Consider the following 19,359-nt stretch of genomic DNA (forward strand, 5'->3'; position numbering starts at 1 on the left):
CAATTCCCAGTTCCCAATTCCCTCAGCCTTTCCTCACAATCGTGTCCAGTTCTGGGCTCTTCAGTACAAGAAAGGCAAGGAGCTGCTGGAGGCCACAAAGTTGGAGTGTGGAGCATCTCCCTCATGAGGAGAGACGGCAGGGCTGGGCAGTCCAAGGAGACTGAGGGTGTGGGAATAACCTGGAAGGAGCAAGGCTGGAACGGGTGTGTGTGTTCCAGGGAAAGGTTAATTACAAACGCAATAAATACTCGCTCTGAAGTGAATAACCATCACACTTCCTGGGGAGAAGGAGCACTAACGTGGTGGCTGTGACAGCTCACAGCAGTGTGCCAGCAGGAACACAAACTTTCCCGAGTGCTCTGGGATAGTGGAAGGTGTCCCTGCCCGTGGCAGGGATGGGTTGAGCTGTAAGGTCCCAGCAAGCCAAGCCATTCTGTGTTCCATCTGTGAGGATGTGGCAGTGCCCAGTTCACCCTGACTGCACCAACAAAGCCGTTTTATTGCTCACAGATCAGTGAAGTTTGTGCTCCTCCAGCCCTGCCTCACCCTGCCAGCCTGTGCCTGTTGTACCTTCGGGGCACATTTTTCTTTCCTTCCTGAGAACATCCCCTCGGGACAAGCTTAAAGTCTAATAAAGAGCAAAGGAAGTCAGCTGGACTGACCTTCCCCAGGCGTCGCAAGTGTCCTCAGACCTGCTGTGACCCCAGGCTGGGACAGCAGAGGAGAAGCCCTGTGCCAGCCAGCCTGGTTTGTGGCAGTGCCCTGTGTCCCCTGTGCCCACTGTGAGGGTTTGTGCCTTCCCTGCACATCCCTGTGCCTGCACAGCCATGAACCAGTCGGGATGCTGCTGGGTCGTACCCATTAGGCAGGAAAAGCCCTTGGAATTAAACTGTCACAGGTAGATAATTCTTTGAAGTGCCAGTCCCCCCAAAACTGCACATTGTACCCCTTCATCCTTGGCAGCACTGCCTTATCCTGCAGCCTCACCCTTCCTGGTGTGAGAGGGGGAAAAGACAATCCAGATGCTGGAAATCCTAAAGCTGCATTTTTGTGCTGCATTTTAACGGCTGGATTAGAGATGCTTCACTATCTTTGCCTTTATTGCCGTGCAGGAAAGTCACACAGAGGTGTTGAGTCTTATAATGAGCTAAAGAAAATGGAGCACAAGAAAGCCTGAGGCTGAGGGAAATTAAACATTGTAGTAGCCAGCAAAGGCTGATGCTGAAGTGCAGCAGGGTGCTCTTTGGGGACAAAACGTTTTCTGGAAGGCCATAATTGGCCTGGTGGGGGGCAGAAGTGGGGTTTAAAGCAAACCCCCCTGCCCAGAACACCGAGCTCTCCCTCAGAACTTGTCAGGAGGAGTTTAGGACTTGTGCCCTGCCTCACGGTCCTGCCCTTGTGGGCACAGAGGAGCACAAAGCAGATTTCCTGGGCTGGAGCCTGCATTGCCCATCCCAGCCAGGAGCCACGCTGGCCCTGTCCCCGAGGAGGCACAGCTGGCACGTGGGGCTGCAGGCAGCAGTGCTCAGCATCCGTGAGCACGAGCCTGGCGCTGCTCAGATGGTGGTATAACTTTTTCCTGCATCAGCAGATTTAAACTCGCGCTGTGCCATACATGTTAAAATTAAACTCAGAGCTGGTATTAAAAGTGCTGCTGTTCAGTCGTGTGTCCTGCCTGATTTTTATTTTGGTCTTGCTTTAAAGAGCATCCCCAAGGCTATGAGATTTCTAGGAAGTGTAAGTTTCTTTGGGAATCCAGGCTTGTTACCAGTTTATCAAATACTCAGTACACCCTTAAAATATTTCACGTTTTGGAAGGGGCCTGTCTGGCTCATGGGGTGGACACTGGGGACAGAGTTTGGGGACACATAAAGCCAGTGTTCCCATTTGACAGCCCACGCAGGAACACTAACACAGCAGAGGAACTGCTGCTGGAGCAGGGGGTAAAACCATGGCACAGAACTGGCTCACAGGCACCACCAGCCAGAAATGGAGAACAACCCTCAGGAGCACAATCCCTCCACTGCAAGGCCTCGCCTTCCTTGTGCTGTACAGGTAAAATTGGAAGTGTGATGAATGCACATTTTTTGGTGGCTTGCAACGGGCTGATGAGCACAGAAGCCAGCCAGGCCAGCCTTTCCCTGAGCAGTTGGGCAGGAGCCTTCTGAGCTCTGCAGAGTGTGAAATCGCTGCTTCAGGCAGCTGAGGGTGCCAGGGCAGAGCAGAACCACCGCAGATCAGGACTTGTTTGCGATGCAGATGCATTCGAGTGCTAATAACCATTAGCAGTGCAGGGCACATTCCAGGGCGTGAGCTTTCGGAACACCTTGAAAGCACTTCCTGCATGCTCAGGGACTTCTCTTTCCCCCCAGTGCCTCCCAGAACACCTCCAGATGTGCCTGGGTGGCTGCCTTGGCACCTCCCTCGCCTGCCAGGGCCAGCCTGTTTGTGTTCTGAGCAGGTTCCTTTGGGAGCCCTGCCTCTCGGGGAGCCAGGCTTTGCACCTCACTTCGGCCCAGCTGGGATCTCCAGAGGGAAGCCACTGGATGTGAGCACTCTGCCACTCAGATTTCTGCTCTCCATCCACCCTGCAGACCCTGCTGTTTTCAAGGAGCTTTCATTGGGAAGGTAATGGCTGAGTCTGACTGATGTTCTTTCTGGGTATCTATTAAATTGTGGAAATGACTGTTGAAGATGTTTTCTTGCAGGCATCCAGAACCTCCTCTGACTTTCCATCCTTCTCCCTCACTTTTCATCCCATTCTCTGCCATGCCTTTGTCTCACAGCTTCACCCGGCAGTGAGGCACCCTTAGGCACATGAATAGTGAAATGGCTGGGGGTGACAGACCTCATGGCGTTCTTAATGCTCTTAACTGCCAGCACTTCCAGCTTTCTTCGTGCTCTCAACTCCCAGTCTTCATTATGTGTCTTCTCCAGGGCTTTGGGGAAGGGCTGGCTAGTCCATGCTGGTTAGTGTGGGTCTGTGCAGGGTGGCTCAGCCTCCCTGAGTACACCAGGGCTGTGTGACACACTCAGGACCAGGCAGGACATTCTTCACTGCTGGAAATGCTCACCTACATTTACAGCTACCACATCCACTCTCAGGGCACGGGGAATGGTCGTTTGGAAGGGAACCAATGCATGAATCAGGGTGCTGATACCAAAGAGCACATTTCCCAGGAGCTGATGATCTGATATGCTGATTTGTTGGGAGACTGAAAGCTTCTGAGCCAGCTGGATATTAGTTGCCAGGAATAGTGGATCCAAAGGCCACAGCTGCTTGTTGCAACCATGCTGAAACCATGAAGTAATCCTCTCTGTGGAGGCCAGAGTGCAAGTCCTGCACTGCCTCTCTCAGGGTGTCTGAGGCTCCTTGCTGGGCAGGGCCTTCCCCCTCTCTTTGAAATGTATTCCACTGTAAAGAGGAAGGAAAGCTAGGAATTGATTTTTGGTGTTTAAGACTGAGGGCTTTTTGAACGATAACCTAAAAAAAAAAGTAGTCAATAACAACTAATTTGTTTCCTTAATGGGTGCAAAATAGTTATGTAAAGCACAAGAGTTATCAAGCAGGATCCTCTTGCCACAGAACAGGTACAGCACAGACAGTAGGATTTAAATTTCCTTCATGTTGTCTTCCTGCCTTAAAAATCAACCTCATTCTCATGGGAAACACTTTCAGCTCCCATCAGCTCCTCAGAGTGCAGAGGTGATGAGCTGCTGGGAGAGGAGGCACTGTGGGCACTTTGCTCCTTCTGAAGGTCCCTGCAATGACCTTGCCTGCAGAAAAAACCACTGCAGAGCTGAGCAAGCAAACCCTGGGCACTGATGACCTTAGGAACTGGTCCTTTGGTCACTGAAACTGGGTGCATCTGTCCCCAGATCTCTGCATGCATCTCATTGGAGTCTGCTTTTATCATCAAAAGGAGCAGGCGTGTCTGCAGTGGTGCCAGGGATGCCCATGTAAAACACAGCATCTCTGTCAAGGCTGGTTTGCTGCCTGGGCTGGAAAGGAAGTTTAAGGTGGCATCTCCTTGTAGTCACATTTCTTCCATTCCACCGCTGCATTTCTCAATCCAAATCCACATCTGTGCTGCCTTCCCTACTTCCACATCTCTCAGCAATGTCCTCTGATGTTTTCAGAAATTCTCTGCTGCAGCTTTTTCCTCAGGCCAGGCCTCTGACAAAGGATCTCTTCCAAAGCATCTCTGGTCCTGCTGGGATCTCTCAGCTTTCCCCATCTTTTCCTCTCTTTTTCCACGGACTTTTTTGCTCTTGGGAAAACAAGCACCACTCATCCCTGAGGTGTGGCCTCTTCATCAGGTGCTGAGTGAGCTGCAGCTTTCTGGTGCCTTATCTCTCAGCTCCTTGCCTTGGGGCTGAAGGTCCTGCACTCTGCTCCTGCAGCAGGTTCCCCACGTGCCTGGAGAGAGGATTGCCATGCCTTTGGAGAGTGCTGTCCCCTCCTGTGTGTCCTTTTGGCATCCCGGCATTGCTCTGCCCTGTCAGCTGTGCAGGGGTTAATGAATTCCTGCTTGTGCAGCTTTTTGAAGACGAAAAGTGCCGGGGAAGGGCTCTGTTATTGTTAGCACGTATGAAGAGGTCTGTACCAGACCCAGCCGTATTGTGTTTGGCCACTGGATGTCACAGCTGCTCAACACACAATGCAGACAGGAAAAGTGCTTACCCAGCAATGAGCAGCAGCACTTTCCAGAGCCCTTACTTGGTCTGTGCACTGCGTTTGTTTGTTTGTTTGTTTTTTAGGGGCCTTGGGGTCTTCTCCTTTGTTTGTGCACTGCTAATGTCCATTTTCAGAGAGATGGAGCAGCAGTTGTGCTTCCCCTGCCTGCCATCACTCTGGGAGACGGGGAGCAAAATGAACATTTGTAGGGGAGCAGTGCAGACAGGTATAAAGCACTAATTTCACCGTGAGCAGCTATTGGCACACACTGCAGGCTGCCTTGTCACCCAGTTATTCCTTCTCTGTCCCATCCAGTGCCCAGCACAGAGCCCTGGCGTGATGGAAACCTTTCTCCAAGGCTCTGTCTCACACAGCTCCTTCCATCCCCTCACTCAGACCACATTCCAGTGCTCCTCACACACCATGAGTGGCAGGTCTGGCCTCCCCCTTCCTAATCCTGCCTTCATGCTTTGCTTTCTTCCAAAGTCTCAAGCAGAGATGCAGAACATGAAATCCCCTTTCAGCAAAGTCTGTAGAGCAGCCCTAAAGAGACATTACAAGAGCTGTAATGACATTTCCTGGAAATTAAAATGAAGAGGGATTATTTGACCATGTTCTCTCCTTTTTATAGCATCACATTGTCCTTTTCTCCACCTTGGGGAAATGGCAGTGAAAGGCTGCTCCTGCCCATGGTGCAGCGAGGTGATAACCACCCCAGAAGTGATGTGAACATTAAAAAGGGAAAACTGTTTTAAGATAATCCAAGGGTTACAGCTATAACTAAGAGTAATTGGCTGAAACTGAGCAAAAGAAAATTTAGGTTGACAATGAAGTGCAGGTAGCTAATGCTGAGATCTGTTAGACCGTGAAATGGAATTCGCAGAGGGAACTTCTCTGCTTTCAAATGGGCAAATCCTGCCTTTAGGAGCACTGGTGTAGATCTCTGGTGTCTGTCTCTGACTGCCTCAAAGCCCATTTCTCCCACAAAGCTTCAGCAGAATCATAAAGGTGTCTGAATTTATATCAGAAGAAGGCAAGAAGGTGTCCCTGCCCATGGCAGAGGGTTGGACTAGATATTCTTTAAGGTCCCTTCCAAACCAAACCATTCTGATTCTGTGATTAAATTTAGTCAAATACATCAAAATATTGTATAAGATGAAGGAGGTCTAAAGGGATTGTGTGAACTGGAGAAATGAATTCCAGTGCTTTTCTGCCTCTGTGATCTCTGTATGTACTTGAAAACCAGGGGCAAAAAGGGAAGAAAAAAAAAAGAGCCTGGGCAAGATATCAAAGAAAAGAGGGCCAGTTTTGGAAATAAGATGTAGAAACATTACAGGAATTGTTGAATAAAAGAATCTCGTGTTTCAATCCGCAGAGCTATTGTCAGCTTTCCTCGTGGGTCTGGGCCTGCCAGCACTGGCTGATCTTTGCCTTTCATAAAACTTGTGTAGGCTCTGGATGCCTTCACTCATCCAGCACAACCTCAGCAGAGAGAGCTGTGTTTGAAGAGGTTTTAGACTCACTCAGAAAAACCTGAATGGCCTGATTGAAGGCACTCTGTCCATCTCACTTCAAACAGCCTGTTCCTGGTCAAATGTTTGCGGGGCTGGGGAGTGATGCAGCTCTTACTGCAAGCCCTGTGGAATTCCTGCTGATTCAGAGGCAGAGGAGTTAACCCTTTCAAGTTCTGGGTCAAAGGAGCACTGAGGTTTGAGCCAGCTACTTCAATGCCACATCAAGGTTTTAATGTGGCCACCAATACTCAGAATGCCAGACTTGAGCTCAGCTTTAGGCCAGCCAGGACAGAGAGAATAGCCTGGGAGAAGCAGGATTTAAAAAATGGCAAAGAGTCAGGGGAAACTCTAGAGATAAAAGTGAAGAGCATGGAAGCCAACAATGTGGGATAAAAGGCTTATTTCCTACTGCAGTCGAGGCAGGAGGGGCAAGCTGAGGTCTGTGTGAAAGTTCCCTGCCTCTGGGAAGAAATCATGCCAAGAATATTCACGGCTGACACTCACAACATCAGATTTCCTCACTGGCTGAATCTCGGAGCAGGGATGAGTCCTGTTCCAGTCTCCACCTGTGAAGCCCCAGCTCACCTCAGGCACTGTGCTGTCTGGAGCTCCCAGGCACTACGTCCATTCTTCTCTGCAGAAATGATGTCCAGGTAGCAAAAGAGCTGTCCAAGACAAGCCTCAGGCCAGCCAGGTTTAATACCACATACACTAAAAAAGCTCCAGGAACCAGTAACCAGTGGTTGATGTGGGCAATACTTACATGGGAGGACTTCCATAACATTCAGCTCCTAGTTAGAAGCTCAATATCCAAATTAAAGAACTTAATTGAAATTATTGTTCCTTCCTAACCCCAAAACAAATTCATGCTTTGTGCCCTTAGTAAATCCTTTCCACGGATTGCCGTGTCTTCATAGAATCACAGAATGGTTTGGGTTAGAAGGGACCTTAAAGACAAGAATTTGAGCTAACACAGATGTGGGTTTTGGGTGTGCTGAGCACCCACAGCCCTTGCTGATGTCAAGTGAAATGTCACAAATGTTGCAAAAGCTCCATTAAAGATTAATTCCAGTGCACCTCTCCATTGCAGAGGTGATCCCCTGTGCCTGACTCTTCTTCACACCCTCCTGTGCTGCTGTGTGGAATCCTGAAGTGCAAAGAGGTATAAACCCCCAAAGTTTCACCCTCAGCTAATTTCAAAGCCTATTTACACAACTGGATACACAAGGATTAAGAAGTGCATTGCAGGGCAGGTTTGCTTAGTTTGGTCCTTGCACAGTTCAGTGCAACCGTCAGAATAAATGACTTCTTCAGAGGAGAGAGGGAAAAAACACATTTGGTGAATCAGCTCAATGGCACAGCGGTTGCCAAAGATTAAATATGCACTGCACAAACCAGCAACCCAGGAAAGGCCTTTTTATGTTAACAATTCACTTGCAAAGAATAAGATTTTGAGTCAAATACCTGCTTCTGTTCTTCAGCACAGAAACCTGAGTTCCCCTGGCACCTGTAGCTCACCTGTGCCTCTTACTGGTGAACTGCTGTTATTATTTATAGAATCACAGAATGAGCAAGACTGCCTGTGCTGCAGCATCCTGGGGCCTGTCCTGCCCAAACTGCTCCCCAAACTGCCCCCCAAACTGTCCCAAACTGCCACACCAGGTCTTGCCTTCTGTGCAGCCCAGCCTGACCCTCACCCTCAGACTCACCTCAGCTGCTGCCACCTCCTGAGTGGCTGAAAATCACCTCGTTCCTGAAAATAATTGCCAATTTTATTACAAGTGGCAGGGACACTGGGAACAGAAGTGCTGAGATTTCACTGATCTGAGCCTTCTTGCCTCGTGTTTAATATTGCTGCCTGTCGCCTAAAACCAACAGCCCAGCTGTGCTGCTTTTGTTGGAATCTCTAGTTCTTTTCCATAGAAGGTAAAAATTCCATTCCTGGGGAGAATTGTGCTCCCCTTTTGTTTTGACACCACGGGGTTAGGAGCTGGGGGCCATGGCTGGGAAGAAAGGACAGCCAGCAGTGTGTCATTCCTGAGGGAGGAGGAGGATTTCCAAAGGGAATGGCATTTGCCTGGTGACACGATACAAAAAGGCAGGGAGAGAATCCATCCTCTGCTCCCTGTTCTGCCAAATGACTTTTACTGGGCCCTAGACAAGTATTTGTTTGGGACACATTTTTAAGAAAATCAAGTGTCTGAAGAGATACAGAAGTCCACAAGAGCATTTAGACACCTGCCACCTGCTAGTTTTTATTTGAATTCCTGCATGCTTTTTGGAAAGCCATCAGGGTTTCAGTCTCCTGCACCTTTCAAGTCTAAGTAGTTTTTGAGAGCTCTGAATTTTTCAAAGGATTCAAATCTCTCCCATTGAAAATCTCTCTCCCATAGATTTTCAGTGATGGGGGAAGGTGTGGAAAGCAAAATGCTTTGAATGCTCAGGCTCAGGGGTGTGGAGTGCTTTTAAACCCAGTCTCCACCTTTCAGAGGAGCACAGTGTCTGCAGGTTTGACTTGCAGCAGGGCTGTGAGTGCTCTGCCCTTCTGAAATGCAGTGCTGTGCGTGCCCTCTGCCGTGCTCCTTGCTCTGCAGAGGGGAGCAGCCCGAGGCTGGGCTGGCTGCTCCTGCTTACAAAGCCCTGTTGTGCCCCCACGTGCAGCGAGAAGCTTTTCAACCCATTCATGAGGAATGAATGGACAGGAAGAGCCGTGCCGGGGTCAGACAGACCCGAGGCCATCAGCGCTGGCCATCGGGGGACCTGTCCCCTCATGGGGACAGCTTAGCCAAAGGGCCACAGAGCCAAACTGACTGTCCTGCTGGGGCTGGGGCAGGAGAGGGGCAGGAGGGCTGCTGGCACGGGATAAAACCAGCATTTGGGCTTTCTGAGGGGTTTTTAACCAGTCCCCCTCTCGTGCTGCAGGTACCACACAGACATGCTGATGGCAGCGCTCCTCCTGCTCCTGGCACCCCTCAGCCGCTGCCACGAGGTGTCCTGGGCATACCAAGGTAAAAACGGGGCTGCTCTGGGGCTGCTGCTGCTGCTGGACAGGCTCCCTGCCCTTCTGTGCTGAGAGGTCACAGGGCAGCTCATTCATTCCACTTCATTGATGCCTCGGTGTCGTGAAAGTGATTCTCCTCAATGTCACCTCTTTTTACTCCTTTGTGTGGTTAGGACACATTGTCAGGGTTGGCAGCACAACGAGGTTCAAACAACGGGGGAAATCTTTAGAGTGTGTTCGAAGAAAAGCTGCCCTTTGGATGATCCTGCAAGGAAAAGCTTTAAATACTGCCTGCTTCTTATTTTATTGTCATATCCCAGGCAGTACAGAGCACTAAGAAGTACTTATTTAGGTAGTTATAATTTTTTGGGTGAAATTTTATCTAAATTTCATTTGTGTCAGGGAGTTGTTTGCAGAGCTCACTGAAGTAGGTGTTAATCCTTTCATGATCTTCAGTGGGCTAAGTTAAAACAAAGGATATTGCTGAAGAGTTGCAATATTGCAATTGCTCTCTCCCTAGTTAAAAATAGCTAATTGCTGTCAGTTCCTGATCCCAAGCTGAGCCTTCCTGCCTATTGCCCTGATCCTATTCACGGCTCTGGTTAAGAAGCCAATTCCACACCTCTGGCAGCTGGGACCCATTTAAATCCCCATTTCCATGTAAACACCCTCCTCTTTTGGTGGATTCAGCCTCCAGCCATCACCGAGCCGCTGCTGCAATGCAGGCTTCTTCCTTTGCAGCACAGGTGTCCTGCAGACACCATAATGTGCATTTTCACTCTGGGGAAGGCAAAGCAACCTGTTATGGCTGCAGCTCCAGGCGCTCCAATAATGAGATTGGCCTTTCCTGCTGGCAAACAGCACGTCCCTGTCACCCGCCTTGCCTCCCTCCAGGAGAAGGAGAGCTGGATGAGGAGCACTGGGCACAGCGCTTCCCAGACTGTGCTGGCAAGCAGCAATCCCCCATTGACATCCAGAGGAGGAAAGTGAGGTTCAACCCCCTGCTGCAGCTGGAGCTCGGTGGCTACGATGGGCCCTTGCAGGGCCAGCTCAGGATGACCAACAACGGCCACTCTGGTAAGGCTCAGGGCACTGCAGGAACAGACCTTTTGTTTCAGCTGTGGAAATGCATCCCCAGACAGTGCCCTTGTTTTGAACTCACCTTACTTTGCCATCCCACTTCATTCTGCTCCCTTAGGTTCGCCGTTTTCCTCAGTCACGCAGGAGAGCTCTCCAGAAATGCATAAATAAATCAGACAAATAAAGGCAGTTAGGGTTCTGCAAGGTATTTTCTCTGTTGGGCATGGAAAGGGGATAAAATGCAGCTGGAGAATTCCAGATTGATCCTTTCCTTTAATGTGCTGCAAGACAACAGGAGAGCAGCAGTGAGTGGTATTTGGGGCACATCGACTCCTCTCCTTTCAGAAAAATGCATCTTTTGGCCTGTGCATGAATCAGAAGTGACAGGAATGGAACCTTTGCCTGCCAGGTTTGCTGGGATGTAGGTCACCCTAAGTACAACACAGAGGAGGATCCCTCCCTCACCAGAGGACTGGAATTTTGGGGCTCAGGAAAGGAGAGTGAAGCACAGCACATGTTAAAAGCCCGGCCTTTGGCTACACAGTTCCAGGGCAATGCTTATAATTGAGGAGATCCCAGATCCCCCTGCTGCAATCTGTAATTCATTGCCTAAATAATTCATCAGCTGGTGCTGTTGGGATAACGCCTTTGGACTACAGATGAGCAGTGAGAGAATTTTCTAATGGCTGCAGGGGAGAGAGGGTGAGCGCTTTGGGGAGGTGTTGGGAACATAAAGCTGTCTGGGTCCTGCACAGCAGCTCTTTCTCCCTGCCTGCAGCAAAGAGAGAGGAACCCGGCGTGAGGGCAGGGCAGTGGAGGGCTGAGGGACAAAGCCAGCAGTGAAGACTGCTGTGATTGTGCTCCTGAAAACTCCAGCTCCTTTTGTGTGGCCCTCACCAAGTCAGCGTCCAGCCCGGAGCTCTCTGTCAGCACTACTGCCCTGCCTGCCTAGACATTAATTCTTGCAGGTTTAGCTTTTTTGACTGCATGTGTGTATTTGCCCGTTCTTTTGTTAACTTCCCAACAATGCTTTTCTGAAGCGGGGCAGTTTCCTAAAGCACAAAGACAAACGACTGTGCCTATTCACAGCTCCTGTGAGTCAGGCTGGGCTTTTCTACTGGCTTCAGTGAGATGGGACAGGGCAGCAGAATCTCTCAGGGAGAGCACTCAGCACATCTGAAAGGGACAGGGAGGGATTTATCAGCAGGACTCTCCTTACAGGCTTTCAGAACCAAACCCTAAATGTCTCACCCAGGAAACCAGGTTCATTTTTTCTGTAGGGCTGTAAAATCCCACCTGAAAATGCCTGTTTGCTGTGGTGTGAGTGCTCACACAGACAGCCTGGGCTAACAAAGCCTTTTGTATTTGCACTTTCTTTTCCTTTTAAAGAAAGTTGGTCCTCCAGCTGGTAGTGAGGACAAGCGAAATTTAAATGTCAGCCATGTGTGGATCCTCCTCCAGGAGCAGATTTAACTGGGAGCTCCAGCGTGCCCATTAGCTCGCAGGGCTGGGCAGGCTGGCTGTGCTGCTGTCCTGCAGGCAGGGATGGCCAGAGGCCAAGCTGCAGGGCAGGAGCGCTGGGGAAGGCTCAGCTCACTGCCCCTGCTCAGCCCAGCTGATTCTCCACCGCCTGGCAGAGCCAGGGCAGGGCAGGAGGGAGGCACTGCCAGCTCGGAGCAGTCACACTCCCCACTCACGCTCCACGTGGGAGAAAAGCAGAAGCAAACCAGGCTGCTCCCCACCTTGTGCTTGCAGCAAATATTTGCCTAGAATATCTTAGAGGAGCCTTAAGCTTGTTAGAAACTCACAGCACAATTCCCTGGCTGTGTTTTGTAGAAAGTGGAAACCCTGGTGAGGTACTTGAAGTAAATAACCCTCATTATGGAAGGCAGTCAGCAGGGAACTTATGAAAAAGGTAGATTATGTTATCCCTCCCACTCTAGAGCCTTTGGGATATTAAAAGGAAACATGCTTTCGTCTTGTCTGTCTATAAACAGTTCCCAAACAAAAGAAACTCCTCAGAAACCCAAACTATGACTAATTAATAATATGTTGTGCTGCATGTTGCAAGGATAGTTGCTAGTTTTTGTAACATGCTGGGGGCTTTCATTTAGATGAGGCAATTCACTTGCACTCCTAGATTTATTAACATAATCTATGATTTCTGGCAGTGAACTAGCAGCAAGACAAAGGGTTTGTGACTTCTCCTTGGCAAGGAGAAGAGAAGAGGTTTGTCTCCACAAATCCTTCAGCACTGACTGTTTTCAAACCTTCAGCACAGAGCCTTTTCAAACCTACAGGGCATTCCCAGAATGGCTGGGCCTCACTGGGAATTGTGATTACAGATGAGCCCCCTGGCTGTGTTGATTCCTATTCCCCTTTTCTGCTTGGAGAGGAAGTGGTTAACAGACCTGTGCCAGATGTGCTGAGCTGAGCATCAAAGCTTTCACTAATGCCTGCTGCCCACGCCAGAGCTCTCAGGGGGAGAAGGGTCTGCAGGCACAGCTGGGATGCCCAGCCCTGCTTGTGCCCGGTGTGCTGCACCAGCCTGAGCCCAGGAAAGGTTTCAAGCACAGCCAGCTTTAAAGGTTTTCCTCCCACACTGGGGTGGTGACTGTGCCTGCTCCTTCCAGGAGGTGCCACTGGAGTTATGATATTTTATGAAAAATCCTTTCTTAGGATTTTTCCCCTCCTGAGAGCTGAGTGCCTCAGGAAAGAAATTAAACAATAACTGGAATGCAACAGGTGCATCTTCCATTGGTCCATGTGGATTGTTTTTAATTGATGACCAACCACAGCCACCTGTACTGAGGCTGTGAGCAGTCACAAGATTTTGTTATGCATTCTATTCTATTCTATTCTATTCTATTCTATTCTATTCTATTCTATTCTATTCTATTCTATTCTTGTTCTTTGTAGCCTTCTGATCATCTTCTCTCTCTGTTCTTTTAGTATAGTTTTAACGCAGTATTTTAATATAATATATAAGATAATAAATCAGCTTCTGAGAACAATGGAGTCACACTCGTGTCCCCACACTTGGATGATCCACCGCAACAGTGCCACCACAGGGACGGGCAAGGCTGCACCCCTGCTGCCTCCAACCCTGCCATTTTCCAGTTCAGATCGATTTGCCACCCTCCATGAACATCTCCAGAGGGCTCCCGGGTGTCTACACGGCTGTGCAGATGCACCTGCACTGGGGCGGGCTGGACCTGGAGAGCAGCGGCTCCGAGCACACCATCGACGGCATGCGCTACTTCGCCGAGGTTGGGGGGCAGGGGCAGGGGGCTCTGGGCTCTCAGGGAATGGGGGCTGCATCCCCAGGGCATGCAGGGAGCCAAGGGGGGCTCTGGGCTCTCAGGGAATGGGGGCTGCATCCCCAGGGCATGCAGGGAGAGGAGCAGGGCAGTGGGAAAGGGGGGTGCATCCCCAGAGGCTGCAGGGAGGGGAGCAGGGCAATGGGAAAGGGGGGTGCATCCCCAGAGCCTGCAGGGAGCCAAGGGGGGCTCTGGGCTCTCAGGGGAAGGGGGGCTGCATCCCCAGGGCATGCAAGGAGGGGAGCAGGGCAGTGGGAAAGGGGGGCTGCATCCCCAGAGCCTGCAGGGGGGCAAGGGGGGGCTCTGGACTCTCAGGGAAAGGGGGCTGCATCCCCAGAGCCTGCAGGGAGGGGAGCAGGGGAATGGGAAAGGGGGGTGCATCCCCAGAGCCTGCAGGGAGGGGAGCAGGGGAATGGGAAAGGGGGGTGCATCCCCAGAGCCTGCAGGGAGCCAAGGGGGGAGCAGGGCAATGGGAGGGCTGAGCCTGATGGTGCTGGCACAGAAAACTCCAAGAAAAGCCATGGCAGGAGCACTCGTGTCCTTCAGAGGTGTTCCCCCACAGTCAGCACAAACCTGTTAGACCAAAGGTCCCTGTGGCCTGGCACAAACAGCACGGACTGGGGTGGTGGCTGTCCCTTCGGTGTGTCCCTCTAAACAAGCAGGAGCCATTCATCACTCCTTGCTAAGTGACCCCATCTCTCTCCCGGCAGCTGCACATTGTCCACTACGACTCTGCTAACTACTCCAGCTTTGAAGAAGCCAAAGACAAGCCCCAGGGGCTGGCTGTGCTGGCCTTCCTGTACACGGTAGGTGTGACCCAGGCCGGGGGCACTGGCTGAGCTAGAACCCCCCTCAGACAGGAGCAGCCCGGCCAGGTTTGTACAGCTGCCCCAAGAGATGGGGTCTGGCACCTCCTTAGGGGCTGTGCTGCTTCCCCTGGGCCATCTGGGCTTCACACAACACCAGCCAACCCTTGGGAGCCCCAGAAAACTGCCCCTTAAGTAGTATTATAAATATAAATATAAATATAGATATAAATATAGATATAGATATAAATATAAATATAAATATAAATATAAATATAAATATAAATATAAATATAAATATAAATATAAATATAAATATAAATATGTATCTCCCATATGTGGGTCCCACCTTTTGATCAAGTGTCTGTGCTGTGTTTAGGATGGGCACTTTGAGAACACCTACTACAGTGAATTCATCTCCAAACTGGCACGGATCAGGTTTGCAGGTGAGACCTGGGAGTGCCTTTCTCTGTCCCTGGCGTGCTCCCAGCCTGTGTGTACACTCTGGCTCTGGGAACAGACATTTTCCTGCTGCTGTGCTGGCAGAGCATCCTCAGCTCCAGCCCAGGGCCGTGGGGAAGGTGCTCAGGGCTGCAATAAATGCATCCCTGGGGGTCTGTGCAGCACCAAATATCAGCTTCCTGCAGCCTGCACAGCCCCTGGTGCCTCCTGGAGCACCCCAGGGACTGGCAGAGTGCTGAGAGCAGCTGCCCAGCACCCCCAGGACCCAGAGCTGTCTGAGTGACACACCCCAGACCCAGGAAGGGCCTTTCATGCCCCTCCATCTCCACCAGTGGAGATGGGCCAGTGCTGTGGGCAGAGATTTGCCAACCCCAGCTCTTCCACCTCTCTGTCCCCTCCCCATTAAGTGCTGGTACCATCTCTGCTTCCTTTGGAGGTCAGTCAACAACGCTGAGCTCTCTGGACATCCAAGCCATGCTGCCAGAAAACCTCTCACACTTCTACAGGTACCAGGGCTCCCTGACCACCCCGCCCTGCTCCGAGAGCGTCATCTGGACCATCTTCCACTCCCCAGTGCTGCTGTCACACACCCAGGTCAGCGCTGCCTCTCACCAGCTCCTCCTCCCTCTGAACGTTCTCCTTTTTTGTCCTCCAGGGATTTTGGGCACAGGGCACCTTTCCCACAGAGCTTTTGGGGGGATTCCTGAGCAGCTGAGTTACAGGTGGCTGTCATTCTGCATGGCAGCAGGTGACAGAGGTCTGGTGGCTACAGCAAAACTGCTCAGCTCAGCCCTGAAGCACTAGAAAAAAGGAAGAGACCAGTGAGAATTAGCAAGGCAAAAACTATTGCAAGAGAGTCTCCCTGAAAAAAAAACCTAATCAAAAAAACCACCAAAAAAGAGCCATTCATAACATTAAAATAATTACAGAATAATTGGCAGATATTAGAAGGTATTCCAGGGTGTTTCCTGTGTCTAGACTCACACTGAAATAATCCTTTAAAGTTAATAAATAATAAAGAAGCATCAGAAACATTTTCTTCCAGGAGAAGAAAAAGATAAAACTGAGACCACAGTAGTGGGGGATTGCAGTGTGCTCTCTTTGGAAAAGGAATACTCTTTTTGCCAGGGGAAGGCCAGAAGGCACTTGTGAGAAAGGCACAGAATAGCAGCAGAATCTCCATCCATGCTGTCATCAGGCAGGAGCCCAGAACTCCCCCAGACAAAATTAATTCTTGTGAATTAGCTGAAAAGAGCCCTCAGTGCTGTTCCTTCCCCAGCTGCTGCCCAGAGAGAGGCTCTGAGGATTCCATTCCTGTCTGACCCCCAGTGCAACCCTGAGCTGCAGGTCCAGGCAGAGCTGCTGTCCCTGTGCCCTCTGTGATGTCCCTGTGGTGTCCCTGTGCCATTCTGCACTGCAGGGCTGGGCACAGCTGCTGTCCCCATGCCCTGAGTGATGTCCCTGTGCCATTCTGCACTGCAGGGCCGGGCACAGCTGCTGTCCCTATGCCCTGAGTGATGTCCCCATGCCCTGAGTGATGTCCCCATGCCACTGTGCCCTGAGTTTGTCCCTATCCTTGTGATGTCCCCATGCCCTGAGTGATGTCCCCATGCCACTGTGCCCTGAGTTTGTCCCTATCCTTGTGATGTCCCCATGCCCTGACTGATGCCCTGTGTTTGTCGCTGTCCCTGTGCTGTCCCCATGCCCTGAGTGCTGTCCCCATGCCCTGAGTGATGCCCTGTATGATGTCCCCATGCCCTGAGTGATGTCCCTGTGCCCTGTGTGATGTCCCCACACCACCATGCTCTGTGTTTGTCCCTATCCTTGTGATGTCCCCATGCCCTGAGTGATGCCCTGAGTGATGTCCCCATGCCCTGAGTGATGTCCCTGTGCCCTCTGTGATGTCCCTGTGCCATTCTGCACTGCAGGGCCGGGCACAGCTGCTGTCCCCATGCCCTGAGTGATGTCCCCATGCCACTGTGCCCTGTGTTTGTCCCTATTCTTGTGATGTCCCCATGCCCTGAGTGATGCCCTGTGTGATGTCCCCATGCCCTGAGTGATGTCTCCATGCCCTGAGTGATGTCTCCATGCCCTGTATTATGCCCCCATGCCCTGAGTGCTGTCCCCACCCTGCCGTGCCCTGTTTGTCCCTGTCCCTGTGATGTCCCCATGCCCTGAGTGATGCCCTGTGTTTGTCGCTGTCCCTGTGCTGTCCCCATGCCCTGAGTGCTGTCCCCATGCCCTGAGTGATGTCCCCACCCTGCCATGCCCTGTTTGTCGCTGTCCCTGTGATGTCCCCATGCCCTGAGTGCTGTCCTCACCCCGCCGTGCCCTGTTTGCCCCTGTCCCTGTGGCAGGTGCAGCTCCTGGAGAACACCCTGCTGGACTGGCACAACCGCACCCTGCGCAACGACTACCGGCACGCGCAGCCGCTGCGGGGCCGCGTGGTGGAGGCCTCCTTCCCAGCCCAGCAGGGCCAGGGTAGGCCCAGGGGACACCGGGGGGACAGACCCCCCTGGGGAGGGTGTGACACTGCCAGCCCCTGGGGCTGGACGGGCTGGAATCTGTCTGGGAGGGCAGTGTCCCTGTTTGGGTGGAGGTGTCCCGCGTGCCTGGCACCCCTTGTTTAAGGTGTGTGCCAGCCCTGCCTGCTGAGTGCCACACCTGCAGGGTGGCTGGAGCTGCCTGGCACCACGTCAGGACCCTCAGCTGGGGTGTGTGTGGTGCATGGAGCGGGTGGGAACAGCTCTGGGCGGGCACACAGAGGAGAGGAGCTGCACTTTGGAGCTGCACCTTGGAGCGCAGCTTTTGCTGCAGCTACAAAATGCAGCCTGTGCAGGTCCCAGCCCTCTGTAAATGCAGCTCTCTGGTTGCTCCAGCACAGTGCCATGCAGAGGAATTCACCCTCAGGCTGGACCAAATCCAGATGCAGCTCCAGGACATCAAGACTGAGCTGCTGAATGGGCTGAGCCCCACAGGTAAGAAGCACAGGCTGAGTCCAGCTCACCTGGTGAGATGAAGAGCCCTGCTGAGCTTGGTGGCCCAAGTCATTGACAGGTTTGGTACTGGCACACCCAGGTAGAATTTTGTGCCATGTCTGGGCCTGCTGATGGAAACCCTTCACCATCATCAAGGCCAGCCCTGAGCCAGCTACTCCCACAGCAGCTGCAGCTCTCTCCTGCCACATGGGAGCACATATTTACAGACAGTCAAAATGCTCAGCTCAAGTTCCCCCAGGAAAAATAACCATCACCTCTATTTTATACAACATGAGAAAAGAGAAGGATGGAGGGAAAACCATGACTTTCCCAAACATTTGGGTGGGGGAGCTCATCTTGTCATCATTGCAAACCCCTTCCCTGCTGGCACACCACTCAGCAGTAAAACCCCCAGACTGCACAGCCCTCCCAGCTCTGTGGATGCTACCCTCCAGAATTTGGGCTTGCTTACAGGAAATGTAACTGCTGCCTTTTGGGTTCTTTCAGGTACGAAATCCAGCACCTTCCCAGCTTTCTACTTCCCCGTGGAAAGCATCGAGAGCTTTGTGGAGGTTCATCCCCTGCGTGCTGTGTCTCTGCAAGCCTTCACGCTGTGCTTCTGGAGCCGATCCCAGCCCGCCGGCACCCACACCGTCCTGTCCTACTCCACTGGGGAGAGCGACCACGAGCTGGTGGTGACCGTGGGCGCAGAGCTGGGGCTCTGGGTAGGAGGCCACTTCCTGAGCTTCCCCCTGCAGCAGGAGGCCCAGGGCTGGCTGCACCACTGCGTGACCTGGGCGTCCCCCGAGGGAACGGCCGCGCTCTGGCTCAACGGGGCAGCTGGCAAGGCCAAGAGCGTCCAGAAGGGCTACGTGAGCCAGCCCGGGGGCACCCTGGTGCTTGGCAAGGACAGGGACGCCCTGCTTGGCACGTTCTCCAACGGGTTTGCAGGGTGGCTGAGCCAGGTGAACCTGTGGAGCCGGGTGCTGGACGCCGCAGAGGTTCGGGCGCTGGCGCTGTGCAGGGCAGGGCAGCCCACGGGGGATGTCATAGCCTGGGGACAGACCCCCATGGCCCTCCTCGGGGGGGTGCTTCTGCTGCCTGACACCAGCTGCCAGTGAGCACAGGGCAGCCAGAGAGTCTGAACTGCTTGTTGGGGAAAGTCAGAAAAGCTGAGGTGGTTTGCTTGTTCCTGCTCCTGCTCTGTGGGCTCACTGTGCACCTCCTGGTGCTCTTTCCCAAGAGACCAAAACCTCCATCTGTGAGATAAAAGCAATGAACTGCAGAATCTGGCACAATCCAGCACCCTGGGCTGTTACATCCCTCCCAGGGGCTTGATTTAGATCCCCATACACAGATTTTTTTTCATGCCAAGGAGGTGCCCTCTGGTCAAAGGAGCTTTCTCAAATAAAAGTTCTCTCCCATCCCTCACCTGTCTCAGTTTCTCACCATCTTCCCTGCTTGTCTCTCCTGTTTGTCACCACCAGCCCACCACCCCTTCCCTTGCAGTCATATCCCCA

General features: G+C 52.0%; 1 protein-coding gene across 2 annotated transcripts; it reads left to right on the forward strand.

The window, feature by feature from the left end:
* The first annotated feature begins 1,534 nt into the window (after positions 1–1,534).
* CA6 (carbonic anhydrase 6) lies at positions 1,535–19,266 on the forward strand. 2 transcript variants are annotated; one of them, XM_064396963.1, is made up of 11 exons: positions 2,487–2,628; positions 7,283–7,354; positions 9,115–9,200; positions 10,088–10,270; positions 13,394–13,542; positions 14,304–14,399; positions 14,779–14,845; positions 15,298–15,455; positions 17,219–17,342; positions 17,741–17,839; positions 18,347–19,266. In XM_064396963.1, the coding sequence occupies exons 3-11, from the start codon at positions 9,128–9,130 to the stop codon at positions 18,958–18,960; spliced, it is 1,563 nt and encodes a 520-aa protein (XP_064253033.1). In that variant the 5' UTR covers positions 2,487–2,628; positions 7,283–7,354; positions 9,115–9,127; the 3' UTR covers positions 18,961–19,266. The 2 variants fall into 2 exon arrangements, with proteins under 2 accessions (XP_064253032.1, XP_064253033.1); XM_064396962.1 differs by lacking the exon at positions 7,283–7,354 and having other exon boundaries at positions 1,535–2,628.
* Positions 19,267–19,359: the final 93 nt, after the last annotated feature.

The sequence above is a fragment of the Passer domesticus genome, chromosome 22, assembly GCF_036417665.1.
Source record: "Passer domesticus isolate bPasDom1 chromosome 22, bPasDom1.hap1, whole genome shotgun sequence".
Taxonomy (NCBI): Eukaryota; Metazoa; Chordata; class Aves; order Passeriformes; family Passeridae; genus Passer; species Passer domesticus.

Bases quoted from the DNA above. Each gene is read 5' to 3' on its own strand.
- CA6 (XM_064396962.1), top strand. From the start codon at position 2,345: ATGCTCAGGGACTTCTCTTTCCCCCCAGTGCCTCCCAGAACACCTCCA. The intron at 2,629-9,114 runs GTAATGGCTGAG...CTCGTGCTGCAG, and splicing joins AAGGAGCTTTCATTGGGAAG to GTACCACACAGACATGCTGA. The intron at 14,400-14,778 runs GTAGGTGTGACC...TGCTGTGTTTAG, and splicing joins TGCTGGCCTTCCTGTACACG to GATGGGCACTTTGAGAACAC.